This window comes from Macaca thibetana, chromosome 17 (genome assembly GCF_024542745.1).
Source record: "Macaca thibetana thibetana isolate TM-01 chromosome 17, ASM2454274v1, whole genome shotgun sequence".
Classification (NCBI taxonomy): domain Eukaryota; kingdom Metazoa; phylum Chordata; class Mammalia; order Primates; family Cercopithecidae; genus Macaca; species Macaca thibetana.
In genome coordinates, this window is record NC_065594.1 from 38,578,325 (window position 1) to 38,603,535 (window position 25,211).

Here is a 25,211-nt window from a genome sequence, read left to right on the forward strand (position 1 = left end):
AATTACCTTTTAGAAAGAGTTTCTAATTTACATTAAGAATTTCCTAATTTACAATTACCTTTTAGAAAGAGTTTCTAATCTTTCAGAAAGTCATTCAAAGGAATACAAATACATTTTTAAAATATCTGCCAACATTCTTTGGCTGCTGTGCTCAAGTTAAATCAGATGTATAAGGCATCTAGCATGGTGCCTGGATAACAGTCAACATTTAAGAAGTCAACTCAACCCTCTACACAAAAGTCTCTGACCTGTATCCACCCAGTACAATCTCTCCCTGCCACCTCTTCCTTTGTTCTATGAGCCCAGGGATATAGGTGGCATAAGTCTACAGTTAAAAAGTTCTTTTGGAAAATTAAAAGGTAATGATTGATCTAAGTGTTTTGCACTACAGACCTAAAATGTAAGTTTTATATAATACTTAAAAATTCTGTGTGGAGATCAGTCTTGAAATGTAAGTAGCAGGCCCACAAAACTGGATGAAATAAGTTCAATTTTCAGACTTACGTAATACCTAAACAATTTTTTAAAAATCACACTGCATAGGTAAAACCTATCACAAAACATTCTGGAAAATGAATGCCATTGCTTTTAATGAAAAGATCATATAATCTACTTAGATACTTCTCTTTCAAGCTAACTCTTAAGACACTATAAATTTGATATTTCTATCCCATGTGACTCATAGCAATTAATTAAATTATGTGATAGTCACTGTAATTTTCTTTGGATTATACTTTAAGTTCTGGGATACATGTGCAGAACATGCAGGTTTGTTACATAGTTATACATGCGCCATGGTGGTTAGTTGTACCCATCAACCCGTCATCTACATTGGGTATTTCTCCTAATGCTATCCCTCTCCTAGCCCCCCAAGTCACTATAATACTAAAGGGTAGTAAAATTCTAACTAAAAGAAAGCACACATTTTGTTTTTTTATTTTTCAAACTAAAGGACATTCTCATGCCAAAACTGTCTCTGAAAATGTCCTCTTTTACAAAAGTCTAATTTATCCCAATGGAATATCTTCAAAAATAATATTATATAGAAAATTTAATAATCAAAATCTTATATTAACCTTTTGTATTTTTAAAACAGAATTTACTTTTTAAGCACTTTATTTCATTATACCATTTATTTGCCCATTAGGAATGTAAAAATATCATGTACAGGATTCAAAAACCAATGTTTTCTAAAAATTGGTATGTAAAAAGTATCATGTTAAAATTCTAAAATTAAATTAATTAAATAATAATAATTATAATCAATAAATTATAAGTTAATAAATAATCAAAAACTTACCTTTTTGTTGGCAACAAAATGTATTCTCAAGTTTACAAAGCAAATCCACATTTTCATACTTATTTTCATTTACTTTTATCCAGAAACAGTTTTCAGTCATTTCATGAGGTCTGATCTACAATCAGAGAGAAGACTAATTCATAAATAGGTGAGTGTTCACCTGTCCAAGGCCAAGCATTATGCATAGACTATCATAGCTACCAGCAGAAATTTATAAAGTTGTATCTGTAAGATTTTTCCCCAAAGTGTGTTCAATGAGATACAAGTTCTGCAGGATGTTAACGTCTTATTAGGAAGAAAACGCTTCCATGATCCAATAGTTGAGGATTTGAAATATGATTTAATTAGCTTCTTCTCAATTGCATTTCTCATAGTCTCTAACAATTCTTACCTGCACTATATACATCTTGAAGGGCAGGATACATTATACAGCATTTTCCATGTTTCTGTTACCATAAAACCATTTTTCTGCAGAAGTCTGAATTCTTACGATCTGACTAGACATTAACTTCTGACAACTAGTTAACACTTTCCCAACATCTATCAATAGAGAAAATTTCCTAGGAACACCATCATTTTTTTTTTTTGAGAAATGCTTCATAAACATAGGATTCACTGCAATAATATTTAATTATCAATTTAATTACAAATCACATTCCACTGGAACAACATCAACTCTCACCATATTTATAAACCAGAAAGTCTTAGTCAATATCAAAGGGCTTTATCCTAATACTTTAAGAAAAAAAAAAACAAAAAAAAAACAAACAAAACAAAACGCTATTTTATTGTCACTTTGATTAGCGACATTTGAAATTACATATATATAAATTAAATTATGTATAAATTAAATTCCATTAGAAATTATGTATATATAAATCCAAAATTAGATTTAGATCTAGGTAAAAGTATTTTCCTCTATTAATTTGTTTTACCTTTAACCAATTCAATCTTCTCATGCTAATTTCAGGTTTAAATTCTTTCTTTGGTTTCAACCCAAATGGCAGGGTTGGTAGAGGGGGAGAATTTTGTCCTCCAAGGAATCCCAGGGGAGGTGGTGGAGGCACAGGACCACCGAGTGGCATCCGCATTCCTGGAAGTGGAGGAGGTGGTGGGGGAGGGGGTGGAGGCAGCACCCCTCCACCAGAAGGCAGTGGAGGCGGAGGAGGAAGTGCTGAGTGGCCAGTTCCACCTTCTTTAGAGGGAGGCAAAGGAATATTACAATCAACTGGTAAGGCACCAAACTGGAGAAAAAAAACAATGAGACATAACTAAGAACATGTCTAAAAAACTTGTAAATATGCACTTTACTCAAAAATAAGGTATTCATTTAAACCAAAATAATTAAACATCAGTAATTTCATATGGTTAAACCAAAATTCAAAATTCCAACAATTTTTCTTCTAATTTAAGATTGCAGGTTTTTTTCCCTCATAAAAACATAATTGCCAGAAGTATAATTCCCTGTTTTGAGGCAGGTATGACCATCTAGGTAGAAATGTCCAGGAGGGAAATGGGTATGTGGATCTAGAAGATTTGAAAATCAGTAGTCTCTGGAAAACAGTTGAAGTCAGGGAAGCAGAGAAGTTCATTCACAGTATGGAGAGAATATGTAGCATGACAAAGGGTCTATGCACGGAGTTCTATGGAACGCAAGCATTTAAGTGATAAGTAAAAAATAAGATTTCAAAAAAAGGACTTAAATGATATTGCCACATCATGCCTTTGCTCAGATCTTCTCAATGGTGTCCTAATGCACTTGAGAAAACAACAACAACAACAACAAATTAAAATTCTTCATAGGGTCTATATAAGTATGTCATGATCTGGTCCCTGCCATCTGGTCTTGCAGGTGCCTTTCTTCTAATTCCGTGTATGTGCCAACCTCATGCTAATTTCAGGGCCCTTGGACATGCTGCTCCCTCTCTGCCTGGAACATTCTCTTCACCTGACCATCTCCTACTAGCCTCTTCAGTCTGAGCTACCAGGTCCCTTCCTTGGGAAAGCCTTATCTGACCACTCATTATACACTCATAGCACCTTGTACTTTTCAATAGCTCTTATCAAAAGTGTTAATTTATTTAAGGAATTATTAGCATTTATCTCTTTGACAGATTATAAGCTTGATGAGGTAAGTGACTATCTTGTATTATTTACTGCTCTTTCCCCAGCACCTAAAGCAGTGAATGGTACATGATAGCTATGGAAGAAATGTATAGCATAAATGCATGAAAGACAAGAAAAGAAAAAGCCAAGCACAGGGTCAAAAACCATGAGTGAAGAGAGCACCACCTAAAAGACTGCTTTGCAGAATCAAACGCCACAGAGAAGCAAGGTAAAATCAGGGGTGAAAAAGAACCGCCTGTGTCCACTGGTCACTTTTGTCCTCATGTTTCCATGGCATAATAAGAATTTAACAGATGCATTTCGATGGATACAAAAAAGATATTCTGGGTTAATAAATAACTTTTGTAATATGATTAGCTTCTTGAAATTACAAACTTCAATTCTAACTGCCCTTCACATGGTGGGCCTTTAATAAATGTTACATAATTTTAAATTTTCATGGCACAATTATGAAAAATAGACCATGTACAAAAGCTTGAAATCAATGACGTCTGAAATCAAAGAAAACAGTGTTATAAAAGAAGTTGAGGCCACAAATCAAAAGCATGCCTTATCAAAACCAGTAAGTATAAAGAAAAACCAGTTCAGTGGTAATCTGGGTTGCTGTGTTCAAAGATGGTACCAACCTCTGAATGTATTTGATAATTAACTATCAGTGTCTTAAAGATATGGCTGAATTTCTGCTCTAGAATAGTTCATTTGATAAAGTGTGAAGACTGACTTGAAGATATGGTTTGGGAGGCCAGACACTGTGACTATCGGCTCATCACTATGTCTCTCCAGCACCTAAAGTACCTGGTTGTGAAGAGACTACAGGAGCAAAGGAGTCAAATCACAGATAACAGAACATATTTTACTCATACTCTTCATAGTCCGCATAGCTTTGAACAAAAAGAAAGATCTTAAGATAAATGTCCTCATTTCATAAGAAATAAACCAGCATCCAAAGAAAGAATTTGCCAGTTGTTCCAACATGAGCATATGGTGGCCAATATTAAGTATCTAATTCTAGCTTTTCTTCTCATAGCCATAAACATGGGTCATCACTGCATACAATTTAAAACAATTTAGGAGATTCCTTGATTTAATCTCACTTTCAAAACATATACTTATTCCTATCATATAAAAGCACTGTGCAGCAATAACTTATCCAAAAATGGTGGATACATTTTTTATAAACTGGAATTTTCTGGAGAAGATTTACAAATAAATCTTCAACTGAATATAATTAAAAAGAAAAGAAAGTTCTTAAATTTACATTAGCCCAGACCAAGAAAAACTTGTCATAAATATTTCAGCCATTGTCTATAACTCAGTCTGAAGTACAGACACAATCAAATGTTTCTTTCAATATGAGAGACAAGGAGCCATATGGGAAAGATAAAAAAAAAATTCAATAAATTGTGATACTTCCCTCTTGCAGCACTAAAGAACGAAGATGAATGAGAATAATTTTCTTGTAGATAGGAGATTTTAATTTTTTTCTCAAATTGAATATTAACAGATAGCTATCTCTTAAGGTATCTCCAGACAGCCTCAGTAACAAAACTATCCACTAAGCATTTAAAAGAAAACAAAATTGCCAATAAGAGAGGATACAGTATACCTGAGACTATTTCAACATAAGCATAAATTAAGATGAAAGCAAAATAGCAAAACTATACTTATTGCTCATCATCCTGTACGTAAATCTACATGAAGAAATTTAGCTATGAATATTCTACCTCCTTACTTACATCAACATACAGCATGCAGATTATGTGTTTCTTGCTATCTAAATGTTTTATATGTAGAGGGTGCATGGGAGCTATCTGCTTCATAATCCAGATTTACTCTCTTTTTTGTCATGTTTTAAATCTGTTTACTTTGGAAATTGAAAAATTATCAGAAAATGTTCTCATTCAGCTAGAGGTTATCTTTTACTGCAAGGGACCCCTAGGCTGAAGGTTTTGAAAAATAAATAGCTTGAGCAATAATTTCCTGTGGTGGGATAAAGATCAGTGATGAATAACAAATCTGAGAGTAAAAGATTTTCTTACTCTTTATGCTTAATTACTTAGGAAACATGTGACATTAGGAACAAAACCCAAACAAAACATAAGAAAGCAGAATGATTAGTAAAAGCTCAGATATACATACATATAGAAAAAAAAGACCAAAAAAAAAGCAAAACACAAGTACATATAAATAAGGCTATAAAAATATACAAGCAAAATTAAAGTTTAAACATTTTGATGCTATGAAGATATAACATAACCTTTGCTCCCTCACTGTTTTTAATACCCAAATTCACTCGAAGTGGAATTTTACCTGAGATTTAAAAGCTTGTAGCTCTGTTTGAAGCTCATTAATCTTTGCCTCTTTTTTCTGCAATTCAGCCTGAGTTTCTTGGTGGTCGGTAAACTCTTTTTCAAACTGAAACAAATTAAAAATAATAACAAAAACAGAAAGATGAAAATGAAAAGCACTATTCTTCTTACAGAAATATGACTCGAATGATCTGCCAGTAGAACACAAATTCCTGAATTGATTTTATGAAAGGAGTGGTAGAGTTTTGAAAAGTCACTGAGAGTCTTTCTCTAGGCTCCTCCAGGTCCCAACCAAAATCATTCATTCACAAGGGGGCAGAAAAAAGCCGCAGACAAAAGCTGTGACCTCTCTGCAAAGCAAACTGGCCACAGTTGTCTGTAACCTTGGCATTTTCTTCAAAGTCTCTAAATATTATTGTGACTTTGTGTAAAATAATAGAGAGCAAAGCATTGTACGAATTCCTCGCACCCCCCACTGGCAAAAACTTATTCTTGAAACTTATCTGAAGTATATCAACATGATTTAGGGGATTCCATTTTAATATTTTTTATTACTAAACAACTCCATTCTATTCAGTTTCTAACTTTTTTTCCTATAACAACATAATATCTCCAAATATCATTGGGAAAGTAATGATAAATTAATTTTTCAAAGTCCCTAGTGAAATACCTTCTGGAAAAAAAAAGCGAACAATAATATTTGGTGAATCCAGTGAGTTTTCTATAAGAATTTATATATCCACTAATCACCAGTTCTCATCTTGCATTCAAATAGATTCAACTTTGTCATTATTATAACTAAAAATCTCCTTTTTGTTTCACAATCAAACACGAGCATTTGACTTTCTTTAAAAAAAAAAAAATGAAAAAAAAATCCATCAAAAAAATGCAACTATCTCACAAATGTGGCCTCTACATTTTAAATATACTCAAACCTCAATTAGGAAAATAACAACAATGTAGAACTCCACCGTTTACAAAGGGCTTTTATTTTTACTTAGTTTATAAAGGGAATCTTATTTTGCCCTTAATAACACAGAGGCAGTTGCTAGTCCTTCATAGCTAGTAAAAGATGTGAGATTAAAAAGCCAGATTTCCTGCCTTCAGAGTCTGAGTTCAAATGAAACTATGCCACCTCCCTGCAATTAACGTGTAGATAATGCTTTACAGTTTTACTTAACAGACGAATTTTTGGAGCAGTTTTTAGGTTCAAGGCAAAACTGAACAGAAAATAGAGATTTTCCACATACCCCCTAACCCTACACATGTATTATCTCCCCCCATACTTTATAGTTTTTAAAGCACAAAAAGAGGCATTCTTAGATTTCATTACAAAAACTCTGTGAAATAAGAAATATCGCTTTAATTCCCATTGTACAGGGAAGGAAGGTAAATTTCAGACTACTGATCCTCTCAGTCTCAACCCTGTGTTCCTTTATTAACAAAAACTAATAGGTAAAAACTGTCCAAGTGTCCTTCAGTTGATCTAAGCCACAGCAACATTACCATTCCTCACTACTACTACAGCTCCTACAAACCACTCTTACCGTTAAATAATTTAAAAGATTCTAAGCCTAAATCTAATCAAATTACTAATCTACTAAACAAGCCATGCATGAGTCTCAGAGGTCCGCCCATCTTCCCCCGTCACCCAGTGCTTCCCCCTAAGGACTTGCTAAATCAATTGCCTTCACACCGTCCTTGCATAGTTAACCCCTTTGTACTTTCATCCCTCATTTTACTCCTTATAACCCCTCTTACCAATCTCTCGTTAGCTTAAAAGTCAACTTTTTCAAAGAGTATTCTTAAACCATACTCACTTTTCTGACCTGTTGAACTCCATTCATGTCATTATCTGTCACAACTTAGCTATAATTCATTCTAAAAACCCTGACTTACCAAATTCCAATTCCAGAAGTCCAAATTCCCTGGACTTCTCTCAGTCTCATCTTAGGTGGTCTCTCTAGGGCCATGCTATTTCAATATCATAGCCACTGACCACAAATGATTATTTAAATGTAAACACAAATTATCAAAAATAAAGTTTAAAAATTCAGTTCCTCAGTCACACCAGCCATTTTAAAAAGTACACTATAGGTACATATGGCTGATGACTACCATGTAGAACAATATAGATTATAAAACATTTCCACCATCCCATATTAGACAGGCCAGTTCTATAGCATAAATACCTACAAATAGGCCTTCATATTCAACCTCTTTTCTGTATGTTCCATTACAACACACACTTCTGGTTCTCCTGCTACTCCTTGAGTGCTCCTACCAATTCCTGTTATGGGTTTCTACAAAATCCAACCCACTAATGTTGGCACTCTATAGGACTCTTTCCTCATCCCCCTCCTACTTGTCTCATCTTCCACACCCATGTTTAAATCACCATGCATACACTGATGGCTTACAAATCCCTATCAATATCTCAGCTTCTCATCTGAATTCCAGGCTACAAATCAGTCCATGAATATATTTCCAACCACTTAATGAAAACTTATCAAGACAGACAAAAAAACATATTTTCAAAACCAAACATGTTTCCCCCTATAAGATTTGTTTTTTGAATGTTGCTATTCTTTATAAAAGGCAGCTCAAATAACACGACTCCTTTGTTCTTAAACTATCAGTGACTTCATTACAATCATTACTATCTAAGAACCCTCTAGGATCTGGCCCTAATCTACCTATTTCCCGTTACACGATAAATATTTAACAACACACCCGAGATATGCCCCTTCAGAGTGGTAGGTTCTGGAGACACAGTTAAACAGAATATGATCAGTGTACTTTTTAGTAAGCACAGTGGCTGGTGGAGAAGTAAAAGCAAACTAACAACCCTAAATCCATTAAAAATACCAGCAATAAAGAGAGACAGAGAGAGAGAGACTGAAAGCTGGGGAATGATTCCTGGAGGAATGATGCTTGACCTCAAAGTCTGAAAAATTTACCAGCATTTCAGCGTGTGGATGAATGACAAGCAATACTTTGTAAGGGGCACAAAAAGAGATATGAGAACAAACTGAAGGGGATAAAGCCAGGGATGTACACAGAAATAAAATTGCTGAAAGGAATTTTGCAGTAAGCCAAAGAGTTAATCCTTTTTTCTTAAAAATCCTGGAGAGTTATTAGGGTGTGTATAATAAGTAAATAACATAATCAAAATTTTACTTTTAAAAACTCAACCAGCAGCAGTGTGAAAGATGGGCTGAAAAAGACATACTAGAGGCATGGAAATTGGTTTGGAGGCTATTGCAGTTATCCAAGAGAGAACTGAAGGCCTTCTGAATTAAGGTGGAGGAGACGGTAATGACAAAGAAATGAAAAAAGACTACAGAACCCAAAAATGTTAGTATCTGACTGAATGAAGGAAATGAGAGAGAGGAGTATATCTAAGATGACTACAGGGTTTTGTTGTTTTACAGGCTGGAAAAAAAAAGTGTTGTTATTTGGGGAAAATAAATAAGGTTATAAAATGCAGGAGAAAAAGATATTTTTAGGGAGAAGAAAGATAAATTTGGTTTTGGATATGCTCAGCTTGAGATATGTAGAGGAAATTCAAAAGAAATTTAGATACACATCCTTTCTTGGCTATCTCGCATTGTTCTTCATAGTGATTCCTCAAGGCTCAGATTAGACATCACTTCCTTGGAGAAGGCTTCCCTGGCCACCCATGACTAGGTAAGGGACCTTTCCTCTGGGCTTACATACCACATAGGGTTTGTCTACCACACCAATTGCACACTGTAACAAAAAATCGCCAACATACATATTACTGTAATACACCTCAATAACACTCACCAACCTGAAAGCTCATAAATATCAGAAACTTTTCCACTGTATTCATCACCTTTCCAGTGTCATACATTTATAATTAAAGTCAAATAAATATTTGTTGAACGAAGTGATGAGCCAACCCCATCAAGTCTTCCTTTATATGTTGAATGACTGTGTCAACATAGTCACTCTCCCAGCATCAGAAATCTTTGAGAGGTCATTTTCTCTTTTTGACAACTAAGACAAAGTTCACTGCTACACAGCAAGAAAAAAAATTGTTCTTCTTATAAGAGTAAGAATGAAAAAGCCTTACTACAATATCAATATGTGCACTATCCTATTTCATAAACCCTAGACTAAAATTCATAATTAAAAAGAATTATTTCGGGACTTAAGATAAAAATTATAAAAACCACCACAGTCATAATTGGTAAACTCTAAGAACACTTATTAAATTAACTCACTCATACTGAAAGTAACAGTATTACTTATGAAAAAATAAATTTACACATGTTCCCCTATAAAAAGATAGCTGAAATATAAACTTTGCTTTAGAATTTTTGTAATATCTATAGTCAAATCACTGTAACCTTGAGGACAAAATGAATCTCCATTAAAAGCACACCTTATAAAAACTGATATGATAGCCTTCTTCTCCAAAAAGGGTTACTAGAGCAATATTACACTTACAAAATTACACGCAAAAAATGTTGAAAAACACAGTTAAGGTTGAGGCTTTGCTTAATTTCATTCCCTAGGGTGAATGTATGAGTGCATCTGTACAAGAAGGTTGGTAATTCAATATTCTCTATATACTTTCTGACATTTCTGGTCTTCATTTTTCAAATTTATGCACCAAAATAAAGAATGTGTCTAGCAACCATGATAGCTTCCTGCCTAAAGCAAAGTATTTACATGTGTCCTTATAAAGCTATCAGAACAAAGTTTTTGCTGATATATACAAAATGATATGGCAATAGAAATATTTTATGGAGCAAATAGTATTTTCTGAATACACCTAAGACATATAATTTCTGACTAAAAGGAGACAACTAACCTTGAACAAGGTCTTTCTTCTATTCATATTTAAAGCCTACAATATTTTTTAAAAATTTGTTGAGAAACTTTAACTCCATTCATGTTTTAACTCCATTCATACATACTATATATCTAAAAATGGAAACAAAATCAAATTTATACTATCTGGGATGTATCCAAATCAAGCACTTGAAAGTCTACTACTACTTTCCTATAAAGAGTTAAAGTGCTTATCGAGCTCAGAATGCAACGTTGGCTGGGTGAAGGGTCACCCCACAACACGAACATCTATCCACTGTAACACTATGAGACTAAATTTAAATGATCCATTAATTTGTTTCCCCCACTAAACTAAGTCACTTCAGAGCAACGACAATATCATATTCACAACTGTAATCCTAACCTGCAGCCGAAGGCCTGGGAAATAACAACCTCTCATTTAGCGTTTGGTGAAGTCAGAACCTTAAGGCCCCTGAGGACATTTATAATGTTTTTCTTAAGTTAGTCTTAACCTCCGAAATAGTGCCTATAATTTAAGTTTTATCTTCAAAGTTTATAGAAATGTGTGACTGCCTCAAGATACATTTAGTATCTGCCACATCAAAAACGTATATTCCTTGGCATGATGCCTAACACACAGTAAATATTCACTTAGTAAATGTTCGCTGTGGGTTCATCATGGGGGCAATAGTAGTAATAATTATTATCACTCCTTCAATGTGAAAAACCATCTGAATAATTCAAATCAGATTGACTATTTAAAATGCAAAGAATTGAAACAACAAATTAAAAGTCAAATAGGTACTTGTTAAGCCAGAGATAAAAGGACAAAACAGTACCTTAAATTTATGCCTACTGTTCCATTATTGGAACGCTGAGCATGTGGGAGTTATTTATATCCTACTGCTCAAGGTCATTGCCAATGTCTGATTTTTCAAAACTCAAAAAAATTGCAATCTCAGGCAAAAATGGGTTAAAGAAAAGTAAGGAATTGGCTGGATGGTTAGAAATACTACTGGGTTGAAACAAAACTGGTAATATCCAATAGCTATGACCCATGAACATGGCAATTTTATAAAGTTGGACTAATACAATGAAACAACTTTAATCAAAACTAAAAGCAAGTTAACTTTTCTCTTAAAATTTTTATATATCATTTCATTCTTAAGGGCCTAAATAATATGATTTCTTGAGAATTACCACAATCTTAAAATTTTGATTACATACATTTTGCTCAATCATCTACTCATTCAAAAAGTATCTTTTTAGTTCTTACAAAGGGCCGGGAAAAGTTCTTGGTGCAGGGATAGTAAATAAAGCAACAAAATGCCTCAAAGTTTACTCTTAGGGTGAAATAGATAATTCATTCACATGTAAATACTAAACTATGTAGCATGTCAGATGATGATAAATATATTGAAAGAAAACAAATAAGGAAAGAATAGGGAAGGTCAAGGTTGGGAGTGGGAAGTTAAGATTTTTTTGATACAATGGTCTATAAAGTCCTCCTTGGTGGATGGCATCTGTGCACACACCTGAAGCAGATAAAGAAGAAAGAAGGAATAACAAGCAAATTCCCTGAGGCAGAAGCATGCCTGCAGTGGTTCCCCAGAGAGTACTACAAAGTTAGTCAAAACTACTTACTTTCTTATAAAGTTCTGATGCTTTCTCTTCAAACTCTTCTAGTTTTGCTTGATCTACGCAAATGTCTAAAATTGCAATGACAGGAAATTTTTAATGTGATAGTTCTTAAACTCATTATGACTTCAAAAGTTTAGAAAGAAAAAATATCATAGAAAATAATACTGATACTACCAGTAATAAATAAAATGGAAAAAAAATTATAATGTTGGAATGAAAAAGGCTTTTTCTAAGCATGATACCAGAAAACAGAAAACAGGAAAAGCCAAACTCTATAACAGTTTTAAACTTCTAGCAGGCAAAAGGAGAATGTTCAATTGTAATAACACTCAAGTATTTCTATCACCAATTGGAACATATTTTAAAGAAAAAAGATGATGTCTGACCAAGCTAAAAAAAAAAACAAAAAAAAACCCGGCAACAGTAATAAACAGAAAGTTAGAAAAATTGATACTAAAAAAATCACTAAAGCAGATGAATAATGTTTATTATTCCCTATCAATATGAAAATTAACAATATGAATGTGAAGATTAAATGACTGATAATGCCAAGTGTTGGAGTTGACATGAGGAAACCAATACTGAAAGTTAAGAACTTTGCTGATGAAAAACTAGGCAATATGTACTAAAATTGTAAATATGGATTTTCTTTTAACCTAGCAATTCCATTTCAAAGACTTGTCCATTAGGCCAGAATAATCATTAAAATATTTTCTGATGTTAGCAAAAAAAAACAAAAAACCTGAAAATAACTTAAATGCCCATCAATAATGAATTGCTTAAATAAGTTCCCATATATATACATGACAGAACACAATGTAGGACAAGTAATTCATATGGATTTCCCATAATATATGCTATCCCTTCTTTTTTATTGAATGAAAGTGATACATGAACAAGGTTTATAAAAATGTATTACAGAAGAATTTATAATAAAAAATAAGTCAACAAAGTTACTGCATCCAAATCTCAATCACACTTCCTAAATGCAACCTCTTATGGCCATTTCTATACCAGATTATTTTGGTGGTTAGTTTCTTAACTCTAAATAAAATGTACATAACTATTATTTCTTGATTTATCTATTTAAGACATTATAGATTCTGGTATAAAAGATTAAAACAGTGTTTGTTCTCTATCTAATCCTAATTTTTGATATTTACTAAATTGGATTACTCCAGAGCATGAAATATTTAATTTTGATTCCCATTACCTTAACAATAACTTAAAATTCTTGCTATAGTATGTCAAATTATCTGTGCCTTATGCTTTCCAACACCTTTTTCCCCTATTGTCCAACTTTGGTTCTTCTCTCACCTATTCATAGAAATACAATGACATTCTCTTCTGTATTTAAATCTTTTGTATTTACTTATGAGTTTATTCTAAATATTTAAAAATCAGTAAATACAATTAATTTATTAAAACTATGTAAGCATGCATCACTTATACAGGCAAATGGTGTTCAAATATTTTATTTCCTTCTCAAGAGCTCAGTGAAAAAAACCTCTCAGCTGCCATTCCTAAATGACTCAGTGGAATAAATTTTTTCAGATACTATTCAAAATCATTCCACATTTTAGTGTGCTGCATATTTACAGCACCATTTCCTTAATTTCTGCGTCCTCTTCCCACTCCCCCCACCACAGGAACTTCTAATTGTTTATCTCTTATAGAGAGAAACAAGCATTTTCATTATTATCTAGTTCTTCACTAATTATATTTCATTCTTCTCCCTGGACTCAGATAATATATGAAAAGAAACACAACTCTGCACAGATACATAGCTGAAAATGAGAGGTGTATTTTAATAGCTTTTTCAAATCATTGTGGATAATCTTCTTTGATGTTATATCGAAATCTGACAAATGGTGACTTCTTAAACACATATGATATGTGGAATCACGTATCATATCAATTAACTTTACCCTGTTACCCTAAAATCTCTTGATAAATGTTGCATTTTTAAACATATATGATATATGGAATCACACATCATATCAATTAACTTGTACTCTGTTACCCTAAAATCTCTTGATAAATGTTGCACTTGTAATAGATCTTTTGCCTATGTAGAATTTGTAACATCAGGCACTGGTCATATGGAAAAGAATGGTGTGCTGAGTCATGCAAATGTTCCAAATGTTAACATGTCTTTCTACAATATCACAACGAATAATCAGGTTAATAACACCAGTGACATCAGGAAATAATTTTAGTATTGAGAACCTGTCAGCCTAAAAGCAGCAAATACAAATTTTTCAAAATTCAGATTTCCACTTAAAAACTCAAATTTTCTCATTGGCAGCATATTTATCGGCCATTTTCTTTGAAGTTATAGGCTCATTTTATTTCATTTTTAAGAAAGCAAGTGCCTGACGAAAACGTAAATAAAAACTCAAATGTTACAACACTAAGTAATAATGCTCTGATTATCTTAAAAAAAAAAAAAACAACTCTCAAGTTACAGAAGCTGTCGTCTGTATGAGTCATTCCCAAGTTTAAAAAAAAAAAGGCTTTGGCGGCGGGGCAGGCAATTCTGCTTGCAACTCAATTACACAAATATTTTCTTATTGAACTCTTTTAATAGATCTTTTGCCTATGGAGAATTTGTAACATCAGGCACTGGTCATATGCAGCAGAAGTACTGTATGTATAAATCCCATTTGTTAACACAGAATATTAAAACAATGTGTATGCAAGGGTCCATCTTTAATAAAGTTAACATTTTTAGGACCTTATCAAAGGCATTCTTAGGTAAAAAATGGCAGTTTTTTTGTTGTTTTATTGACAGTAAAGATGACAATGACTACTCCCACAGTTCAGTGCCACTGCCTTGATTCATAACAAAGTGCCAGGAGTTTTACTCACCATTGTTCTGCACCACCAGTGCAAAATACCAACCCAATAAAAAAGGCAAATAATGTTTTTGTGCTATTATGAAAACAGTTTTGACAATTAGGGCCCTCAGGAGTCCAGATACACAACCCGAGAACCAATACCCTAGAGCTCATTCATAGAATAAGAGACAATAAGATATTTCCATTTAAATAGTAGAGAAATACTCACCTACAAACTCAGTTAAATCTAAATCTAGTCTTTTTCGATATGTGAAGTCTGGATCCATTCCATCTCTATGCAATACAATCTGGGATACACACTCATCAATTAATTTGAAGTACTGTTGCCTAAAACCAAAGAAAAGAGTAAATGTACAATCAATCATTAGTGTAACTTTACATCAAAACAAAACTTTTTTGCTAAGATTGATTTCAAGTTCAATAATTTATTAGTAATATAGTTTCAACAGTTGACATAACAGATTTTACATGGAAGTGAGAGTAAATACAATTGTCATCACTTTGCTTTTAATGAATTCAAAACAGCATATTTTTATAGTGTTTTAGGAAATATGGTGTCCCTTAATTTTCTTAATAAAAGTCAAAACCTTGAATTAAGTAAATTAGCTGAAAGTGAAGTGATAAGTGCTTAAAATTAGTGCTCAGAGGTCATCAACTTTCCACTGTACCACACTGAAATAGCTACCATTAACTCACTTCATAATATAATCAAAATAAACAAAAATCTTTTCTAAAAAGTTTTATGGTAGTATATGGTATACTGTTTTCCAAGTGTTTGTGAAATCAAATTTAAAACTCATACTGTAAGTTATATACAATATCAAATTCACATTTCTTACTCAAAGGGAAATGAAAAATTCAGTATAATAATATTTGTCCAAAAATTGAAGTTTAACTAAAATCTCCAAGTAGATTTTATGTTGTCATTACAATTAAGTCTAGTCCATCTACTTTGGCAATAAGCAAAACATCCCTTAAGATTTAATAAATGTGAAACAGATAAAAGATTTTATAAGTAAAACCAAACTAAAGTGATAAACAGGTTGGGTACTATTCTAATGAAGCACAGTCCTCCATACCAAATCATCCCCTAGAACTTCTTTCCTTAATGACTTTTAGCATACTTCTCCTCTGTAAATCCTCCTCATCACCTAAGTGTTGGTCCCTCAAGCCAGTTAGGCTTTCCTTTCCATAAACTATGACCCACTGCTCTTGACCTACTTACCTTACACCTAATAAACCATGTATTATGGTGAAGAAAATCTACTACAGCTTAACACTAGCAAAGATGATTAATGATCATTAACTGTCATAGAGTAAAAATGTTTAAGAAACGGTTCCTGGGCACAAATCAAAAGTGTTATCTATGCCTCTATTTGTTCAAGTTCTTTCAAGACATTATCTCCCATTCCCAAATATTTCTGCCGTAATTACCACATTTACATGTGGTATATACATTTAAACACATTTATATCTATCACATTTTAAAATCTCAATGATGTATTTCTTTTTTACTCTTAATATTATTCTAATGTTTTTAAAATGAAAATGTTTTAAATTAACAACACAAGCTATTTCATGTCATTTTTTTAAGAAATCATAATTTTAGTAAGTTTTTCCTCAACTCCATAATGTCCAATTATGAGTTCATCTGTAATGTAGCTGAAATTTCATGCAAAAACTCTTTGGGGAGGCAATACTAGCAAAGAATAATATACAACATTTCTGGATTCCAAAAATATAAATCTAGAAAATAATCTCCATGAAAATATTGGTGAGGTAGTAAATGTGTCTGAGGAATATGCAAATAACTTAATTAAGGGATGAACATTAAGTTGCCATTACTGATAAAATGTTATTTTTGTTGGAGGAGATTTTGAAATCTTCATTTTTCTCTGTAGTATTGTTAACAAATGTCAGAAATTATCTCCCATGCTCATTTAACTACCATAGTATTTTAGTCATGGTAAGCCTTAATTATTCTATGCAAAACTGAATTTGATCTTCTCTATCCAATTATCTTGCTTTATTTCAGCCCCCTCCCTTTTTCCTGGGGAAAAGGGGCTGCCTTTGACATATATTCTCCAATCGAATTCCATTTCTGTCAAACTTTCTTTTGTTCCAAAAGTAGAAATGAAAAAAGATTCTAATTTTTCCATCCACCAATTATTTCAAATGAGAACATTTAACATTCTGCAATGGAACAACCTGTTGTTTGTAAAAAGAAAAAGAAAAATTATGTATGTTCATATCAAAAGTAGTTTAAAGAGCTCATTAAACAAAAAATGTTACAGGTTATCTAAGATTGCTGAAACAGTAAAATAGAGGTCCTTCTGAGGTAGATGAAACCAAAAAATGAAGGTAAAAAACAAACAAACAAAAAAAACACTCATAGATGTGTACACCAACAAGACTAAGTTTTACTGTATTTAAATAAATAAAACTTTAAAAAAATAAATGCACGACGAAAATATATGTGAATTATCACAATTCTGACACAATCTTGGGATAAAAACATAACATATTTTTAAGAAATATTAACAACCACGATAATAAATAGGAGAGTTTGGAAACACGAGGACAAAATTGATGGAGTTGTCTTGAGTATAGCAGTCACAGGAAGAACACTGCCTTTGTGGCAACCATATCTGGAACCAAGATACCTGGAGTTTAAAGAGCCAAAGAAGGAATTAACATAGATGAGCATCAAATGTAGAAGTTCATACTCAAAAGATGGCCAAATATCTAAATTTTTATGCCTTAATGTCATTTTGGTAATGCCACAAGTTAATCTTTCTCCAAGACTCTTGAGTTAACTCAAATGATAGGATCACCTGAACACAACCTAAAACAATTGTGTTTTTTAATCTGTTTTGAAGCTAGATACAACCACATGCCCTCTCAGGGCACAGGTGAAGGGATCAAAGTCATAAGCATGATAAACCCCTGCAGGACTACAGGCACGTTCAAACCATTGAAAAAAAACAACAGTCTTAAATTCCTGGGTACTCAAACAGCGGCAAATATCCAAAGGACGACAGGACCGACCACACACAGATCAAAAAATGTATGGAGTTTACTTTAGAGTAAGTAGAAGTTTCAGTTTCATTTTTAAGTAAATTTGGAGTAGTTAGTATCATAAACAGCATGATACAAATGATATTTTAAAATCTAAATTAGCAATTCTTAATCTAGCATTTATCAAGTATGTAAATATTTAAACTGGTTTATTTTTAATAAAATATGAGAAAGAAGCAAATTTTAAAAAATCAGTTACTAAACTCATATTTTAGAATATCAATGGGATTTCTGGCTACAAAGAGTAATTTTGATGTATGTCCTATCCACATCCGGAAAATCTAAAGTTTTAACATTTTGGGTCTCCTCCTTGCTTGTTAGATACATCAAAAAATAATTGAGTCATACCCTCTGACATTACCCAGAGGACATAGCCTGAATGAAGTTTGTCTAAAAAATTATTCTACTTGAAATTAAGTAGAAAAGAAAAAACCACCCAAAGTATAAGAGAATGAAATTTCAGCAAACCTAAATTGGTGGCAACAAAATGATTTTATATTCAAAGAGCTCAGCTTCCACCATAAAAGAGTAATAGAAATGGAAAGTAGATATAGAGAACATTTACTAAGCATACACCATATGCCAAGGGTTTGGCTAGAAGTTTTACCCACTTTCCCATATTTCACCTACCTAACAACCCAGTGAGTTAGGCGCTAACATCCATATTTAGTCACATTATAATGTAGATGAGGTTAAAAAAAAAAAAAAAGATAAATAATTTGTTAAATTCAGATGGCTAGGACATAATCAATCTTTAAAAGCCATTTGTCTGGCTTTTTGATAGATTGGCAACATTAAACACAACTGTATTATTAAGGCTTGCCAGCTACTTAAACATGAATAAAGGCAATGTTTAGTGCCCTTCATGTAACTTATAAGAAGAAACTTATCAACATCATTTCTACTGCCTAAGGAATAGCCAGAAAATATTATCTATCACATGATCAACTAGTAATTTGTTGCTTGTTTGCATTTTTATTCAGATGAAAGGTTGTAACCAGGAATCCACAGGAGCTTAAAAAGTAATAGTAATATCATTTTACCATCATCTACCTAAATATGTGCCCAGAGGAAACAACACATTCTAGGAATCAATGTTATGACAAACATAAAAATCATTTGCTTGTCAAAGGCAAATATGATGTGAATTTCACAATTAATAGATTTCTATTAGTGAAAGAAAACATTAGAATATAAATTCTTCTTACCTTATAAAATAATCATTTCGAATCAGCAAAAGATGCTGAAGAATAGAAATAAAATATCCCTCTGCTCTAGTTTCTTTAACTGTGCTCCACACCATGTTGTAAACATCATATGCTTCAGTGAGTTGATTAAGGAATATATGGATTTATTTATACTCTACACCAAACAACTACAATAATATGACAGAATTTGTTCTGTAAGGTTTTGAAACTCTAATACAGGCATCTTATATATTCAATATAAAATACAGATATTTAGCATTGAGGGTAGTAGAAAAACTCTGGAAATGGTAACTTAACCTGACACTTCCTGACTTCCTTTCTACAATCAGCTCAAACTATCTGTCTCGCCTAAGCACAGAGGCTGTTGAGAACAAAGATAGTAGAGAAGCTATCTATGAATACTGTGTTGAATTCTAAAGGTTGCCTGACCAACAGAGCTGGTGGTCAGGCATAATCTATCATGAAGAAGCCCCAGGTGAGGATAGGAACCTGGTGGGTCTCATGAGGAGCACAGATATCTGCAGACCCACAGATTAACATGTGACTCATGAGTATGCACCCAAGGTGCAGGGAAAGAGCAGCCAGTGACTAAGACTGCCCTTTTCCTAGAGCTGAAAAGCCCGGAGTAGAAGGAGAAATGTCAAATATAAAAAGAAAACAGAACAGATTGCACACATACATATAAGTTAATCTACAGCATCCATTTGTTAGTTGCAGCATGCACTTACATATAGGTGTATTCATAAAAGCACACAAACTAATAAAATAATAACATTCTTCTGACGCATGAAGGTTTGATTTCATGTTGGTTACATAGAAATGAGCTAAATATTTGTGGTTGAGTATTTTGGATTTAGCAATAATTTTATATATGATTTGACTAGACTTTAGAACAAAAGGATATTCAAGTTCAGCTCTAATATCTTCAAGGCGATGGGATAACTCAATCAAATCTTCCTCTTTATGCTCATCAAAGACTTTAAGTTGGATATCCAGGCCATCATTCTTAATGCATTTTAAATTCTAGAGACAGAAATAAAAATTATGATGAATTATTGTTTTTAATTATGCAAAAGGATAAAAAACATATAAACAATAAACCAACCATTCAACTTGATTTATAGCATTCAAATATTTAAAGTGTTAAATAACACTCAAATCTTATCATCTATATTTCAAAAATGGATTTTTAAACTCAAGCCTTTTCCTACAGACAAATTATTCTTCAAGGTAATTTATCTAAATTTCCCCCTACTGAAGTATTCTTTTAATTTAAATATTAATAAGGAGACTGCAGGGCACTTACTGGCAATATCTCTTTCAATCCACAACGCATAAATTCATTTCTGATGTGAAGCCTAAAGTCCAAATCATCAGGAGATGTAACCAGGGCATTGATGAGCTGCATACAAGCTACCTACAAGAGATCAAACAGTGAGACAGACTGGGTTTCCAACATTAAAGAAAGAGTAACAAAACTAAACTTCAATGTTTTATTCCAGCATTATTAAATATCTTTCCTATTAAAACAATTTGTAAGCAAAATATTTTAGTCAGTTATAAACTACAGAAGAAATAAAGTTTCAGTGGAGTTATTTATTTCTTATTTATTTGAGGGTTACTGAGGTGAAAGGAAGATGGAAAAACATTAGCCATTACTACTGCTCCATTAAAAAAAGAAAAACAAAAACACTTGTAACCAAAAGCTAAGTTTCTGTCCAATAATATTACTCTACACACATACAAGAGAAATTTAACATATCTTAGTTGAAAATGATAAACACCTATTGCATAGATAACACTTACCTAAAATAGGATAATAAAATAATTTTCCATTCATCAAGAGAGACTCAAAGTCCCAAAGGCTTCAAGGTCAACAAAGGTCTTAACTCTGGTTAACAAGGTTATAAATAAACACTGTATAATTAATTTCTAGAAGTTAATTTATCAGGCAATGGTTCTCACACTTTGGCAAAAATTCAAAATTACCCTATGTTTTAACTAGAAATAAATAACAGAGCTCAGTAAATCCTTTAATATAGAACTTAAATGATAAAAATTTTTAAATCACAGAATTTCTCAGCTTATGTTTAACACTTCAACTTTCAACTTCTCCACTTTTTTTTAATCCCTGGCTAAAATATATCTTTCATCCTCCAAAATCCATAAAATGCAAACAAAGGACAGTCTCTCTAGAGAAGCATTCTTTGTTGTTGTTGATAATACTATTTTTCTAAAGTCTACATTCTATCCAAGTCTAGCAAGAACTACTGGACTACTGATCAATATGTTTAACCTCATGCTGTTCCCTAAATTGTCTTTTCTCCATCCCTTAAAGCAAGGTTTATATGAATTTAAAATGCTGTTTTGGAGTAAGACACCAACAGGAGTCTCAATTCCCACTGTTTGAAATATATAGTAATTGTTATATTTGATATCTAAGCATTAAAATCTGACCAGCATGCCTCTACTGTCGAAACTTAAGGTTGTTTAAAGTGGGAATGGGAAATATGTCAGAAGAGAGAGGAAGAAGAAAAACATACTTAAAAAAAAAAAAAAAAACTTAACAGAATCTACCTTTCTGGTACACGTTCATTCAGCTGTAACCAGTTCATGTCAAAAAGTCAAGTTTAAAATTTTTTCCTTCCACCCCCTTGCCAGTCATTACCCAGGAACCACAAATGTTTTTTTCAGCAATGCCATATAATTTTCAAAGATCTGAAAGAGCAAATAAATAATTTTTCTCTACAATCAGAGAAACTAAATCAAACTCAGTCACCTGGCTTCTAGAAAAACACAAATTACAGACAACCCAAAGAAAGTAGCAAAAACAAGGAACACAAAAACTAGCAGTAAATATCACCTAAATGGAAAATAAATATATGTAGACAACAGTAGCATGAAATTGAGAAATAAGGGAAAGGATAATCCAAATTATTTCCAGGAAATATTCAAAAAGGTAATTCTCCATAGAAGAAGAAATAGGAAATTAAATTGAAATAATGAATTCAAGTTAAATTTATAAAATTGCTTCCCAATTCCAATCATAATTTTCCATTAGCATGGCTTACAATCTATTTAATTTAAATCATGCAAACATGTCTGTGAATATATATAGGTACGCACTAAAATGTATTGTTCTTTATGGATAAATAATTCTATAATCAAGGTAAAGACCAAGGAGTTCCTTCCAGGTTTTATACGTAATGAGATACATACCTGTGGTATCACATAATTTCACAATAATTTAGCATACCAGCAGAAGGGAGTGTCAATCAGCATTTATGCCATATCAATCAACTCCTAGAAACACCGAGAAAGGTTAAAAAACTACAAAGGCTAACAGGACATTTTGCCTGTCCAATGAAGATATATCAGTAAAATGATTAAAACATACTATATACTATAAGAAATATGTTTGGTAAATAATGGGAATATGGAGATGCTAAATGAGAACTAGGACAGCTGAATAAAATACCGACTCAAGGATTAATAAAATGGCCTGATGCAGAAGTGAAGAATGAAGTTCTAAGCACAGGAATTAACATGTTCAAAGACATGGAACCTTTAAATTACAAGTAATTCAAATTTTGTGAGTACTTTGTCAAGGTAGAAAGGGAAGTAATGGGAAGAAGTCAAGAAATGAGGCTGAACAAGGAGACAGGAGACAGATAAGGCATAGCCTTGTGTGTCAAGTCACAAAATTCAGATTCAACCAGAAATAGTGAAAATCGTAAGGAATTTTACGCAAAGGGGGGACAATAACAGAGGCAATAGATTCAAGTTCAGAAGCTACTGTAGAAGTAAATTTTTGAGCAAGGAGGAAGGTTTGAACAACATTTGAAATATAAACTGATAGAATGAGGTACAAGAAAAGCATTTACAAGAGGCTTCCCACTTTTGTTGTTTAATTAGATAGAAAGTGGTACCATTAGCAGACATACAAAATGCAAGAAGAGCAACAGGTTTTAGAGAATAAGATAAATCCTACTTCCAAAATTCTGATCGAGATGTATATTAGAATCATTCATTCACTAAAAAAATAATTACTGAGTACCTACAACTTCTGTCAACTGGAGATATTCATACTCAAAAAATGAGAAACAAAAGTGACATATTTGTCATAAGGAGGTAATCTCTGTGCTGTATTTGATGTTCCAAAAATGTAGCATATGATCTCTCTTAATTTGCATGTTATAGAAATCATTGTGATACATTACAAAACCAACCTCCCTCTGAGCTAATAAGGGTAAGAAAATAAGGAGCTTCTATCTTCTTGAGAGCACCTAGTTAACTAAAGTTTCCATCTTTGGGCAATATCAGGCAGTTTACCCTGATATTGGCTCACATACTTCATTCCTTCAAAGCCTATTTATTGATGCCTACTATACACCAGGCATCGTTCGTGGTACTAGATATACAGGTGTGAAAAAAGATGGAAATTTCTTTGAGAGAAAGAGGAATCAAGACTGACTCCAAGGTTTTGGGCCTGAGCAACTTCAAGGACAAAATTGTAATTTATTGAAACAGAAATGACCATGGAAGAAACAGGCTTGGGAAGAGAGAAGGATTCAGTTTTGGAGATGATAAGTTGGAAATGTCTATTAGTGATCTAAATTTTAAAAGCTGACAAGGAAATTGAAGATGGAAGACTCCAGTTCAAAATAAAGCAATTACTATAGCAATAATATATAAAAACCAAGATCTCAGATGGAATCACCCAGGGGACAGTACAGAGGAAAAAGGAGGAGTAAGAACTGTTTAGGGCATTTTTCAACTGTAGGTTTCAACGTGGAGATTAGAGAAATAAGTTAAAGAAAAAAAAAGTTAAAAACCATAAGTGAGGTAGAAGGAAAACAAGGAGATTGTGGTGTCCTGGAAGTATGGAAAGTGGTCTCAACAGTGAGAGAGTGATCAACTGTGTCAAATGTGGTCAAATAAAACAAGGACTAACCAAATACCACCGCATTTGGCAAAATGAAAACACTGGTGACTTGACAAGAATAGCTTCTACAAAGGGATAAAGTTACTGTTCCAAGTGGAAACCACTTGCCTCCCCACAGATGCCGTATGCAGCCAGTAAACAAAGCAATTGGCTCTAAAATATTCTCCTCTTTGCCCTAAATGCAACTTTATATGTTAGAAGTAACTGCTCCTTTATCTTTGTTTTTAAAAAGTCTGTTTAAAGACACTTATCTCTAGGTTTTATGGATTACAAATTCAATTATAATGGTTTGGAAAGCCAATACTGTAAGCTCACTTTATTACTCTTGTGTCAATTATCAAAAAGGATCTTACGTGAGAAAAGGTATTTTAAATGTAACTTCTAGCTGGAGGGGTGTGTGTCCATCTATGATTCAGGATAGTTGAAGATTTCCTTAGGGAAGCAGTAAACTAAAAGTATAGTAGAAGGACTGACACCAGCAAACTCCAGACAGCCTAAGACAGGAAAGTGAGCGGCCAAAAAGGTAATGACAAAGAGTGGGACAAAAGTAGCAATATCAACTGGGAAGGTAAAGACATAACAGGGGCCAATAAAGTAGATAAACTATAAATAGAAATCTCAAAGATATTCAATATGTGGGACAGAGCCAGTCAAAGGCAATCTTAAGAACATGGCAAATGATCAAAGGAAAATCATTAGAAGCTGAAAGAGGTTAACAACAAAATAGAGGAACATGCCGCTATCTACATCACTGAATCAGCAAAGTGGCTTTCTGCCCTTGAAAATAAAGTGAGAAGTTTTCTTCATATGTGAATACATAGTACCTAAATTTCCTTTGGTACATAATTTACTGCAATTACTATGTTCAACACAAATATGAGAAAAGACAAATGTGTTTGTTTATACAAATTTATTGTA

General features: G+C 32.9%; 1 protein-coding gene across 2 annotated transcripts in view; it reads right to left on the minus strand.

The window, feature by feature from the left end:
- Positions 1 to 25,211, minus strand: part of DIAPH3 (diaphanous related formin 3) — a 496,891-nt gene that overhangs the window by 300,955 nt on the left and 170,725 nt on the right. For both annotated transcript variants that reach the window (XM_050766531.1, XM_050766532.1), the window contains 8 exons: positions 20,655 to 20,765; positions 20,253 to 20,371; positions 19,349 to 19,465; positions 15,271 to 15,389; positions 12,205 to 12,269; positions 5,738 to 5,842; positions 2,236 to 2,544; positions 1,301 to 1,415 (listed from right to left, as the gene is read on the minus strand). In XM_050766531.1, coding sequence (XP_050622488.1) covers positions 1,301 to 1,415; positions 2,236 to 2,544; positions 5,738 to 5,842; positions 12,205 to 12,269; positions 15,271 to 15,389; positions 19,349 to 19,465; positions 20,253 to 20,371; positions 20,655 to 20,765 — 1,060 coding nt within the window. The remainder of the gene's footprint in view (positions 1 to 1,300; positions 1,416 to 2,235; positions 2,545 to 5,737; positions 5,843 to 12,204; positions 12,270 to 15,270; positions 15,390 to 19,348; positions 19,466 to 20,252; positions 20,372 to 20,654; positions 20,766 to 25,211) is intronic.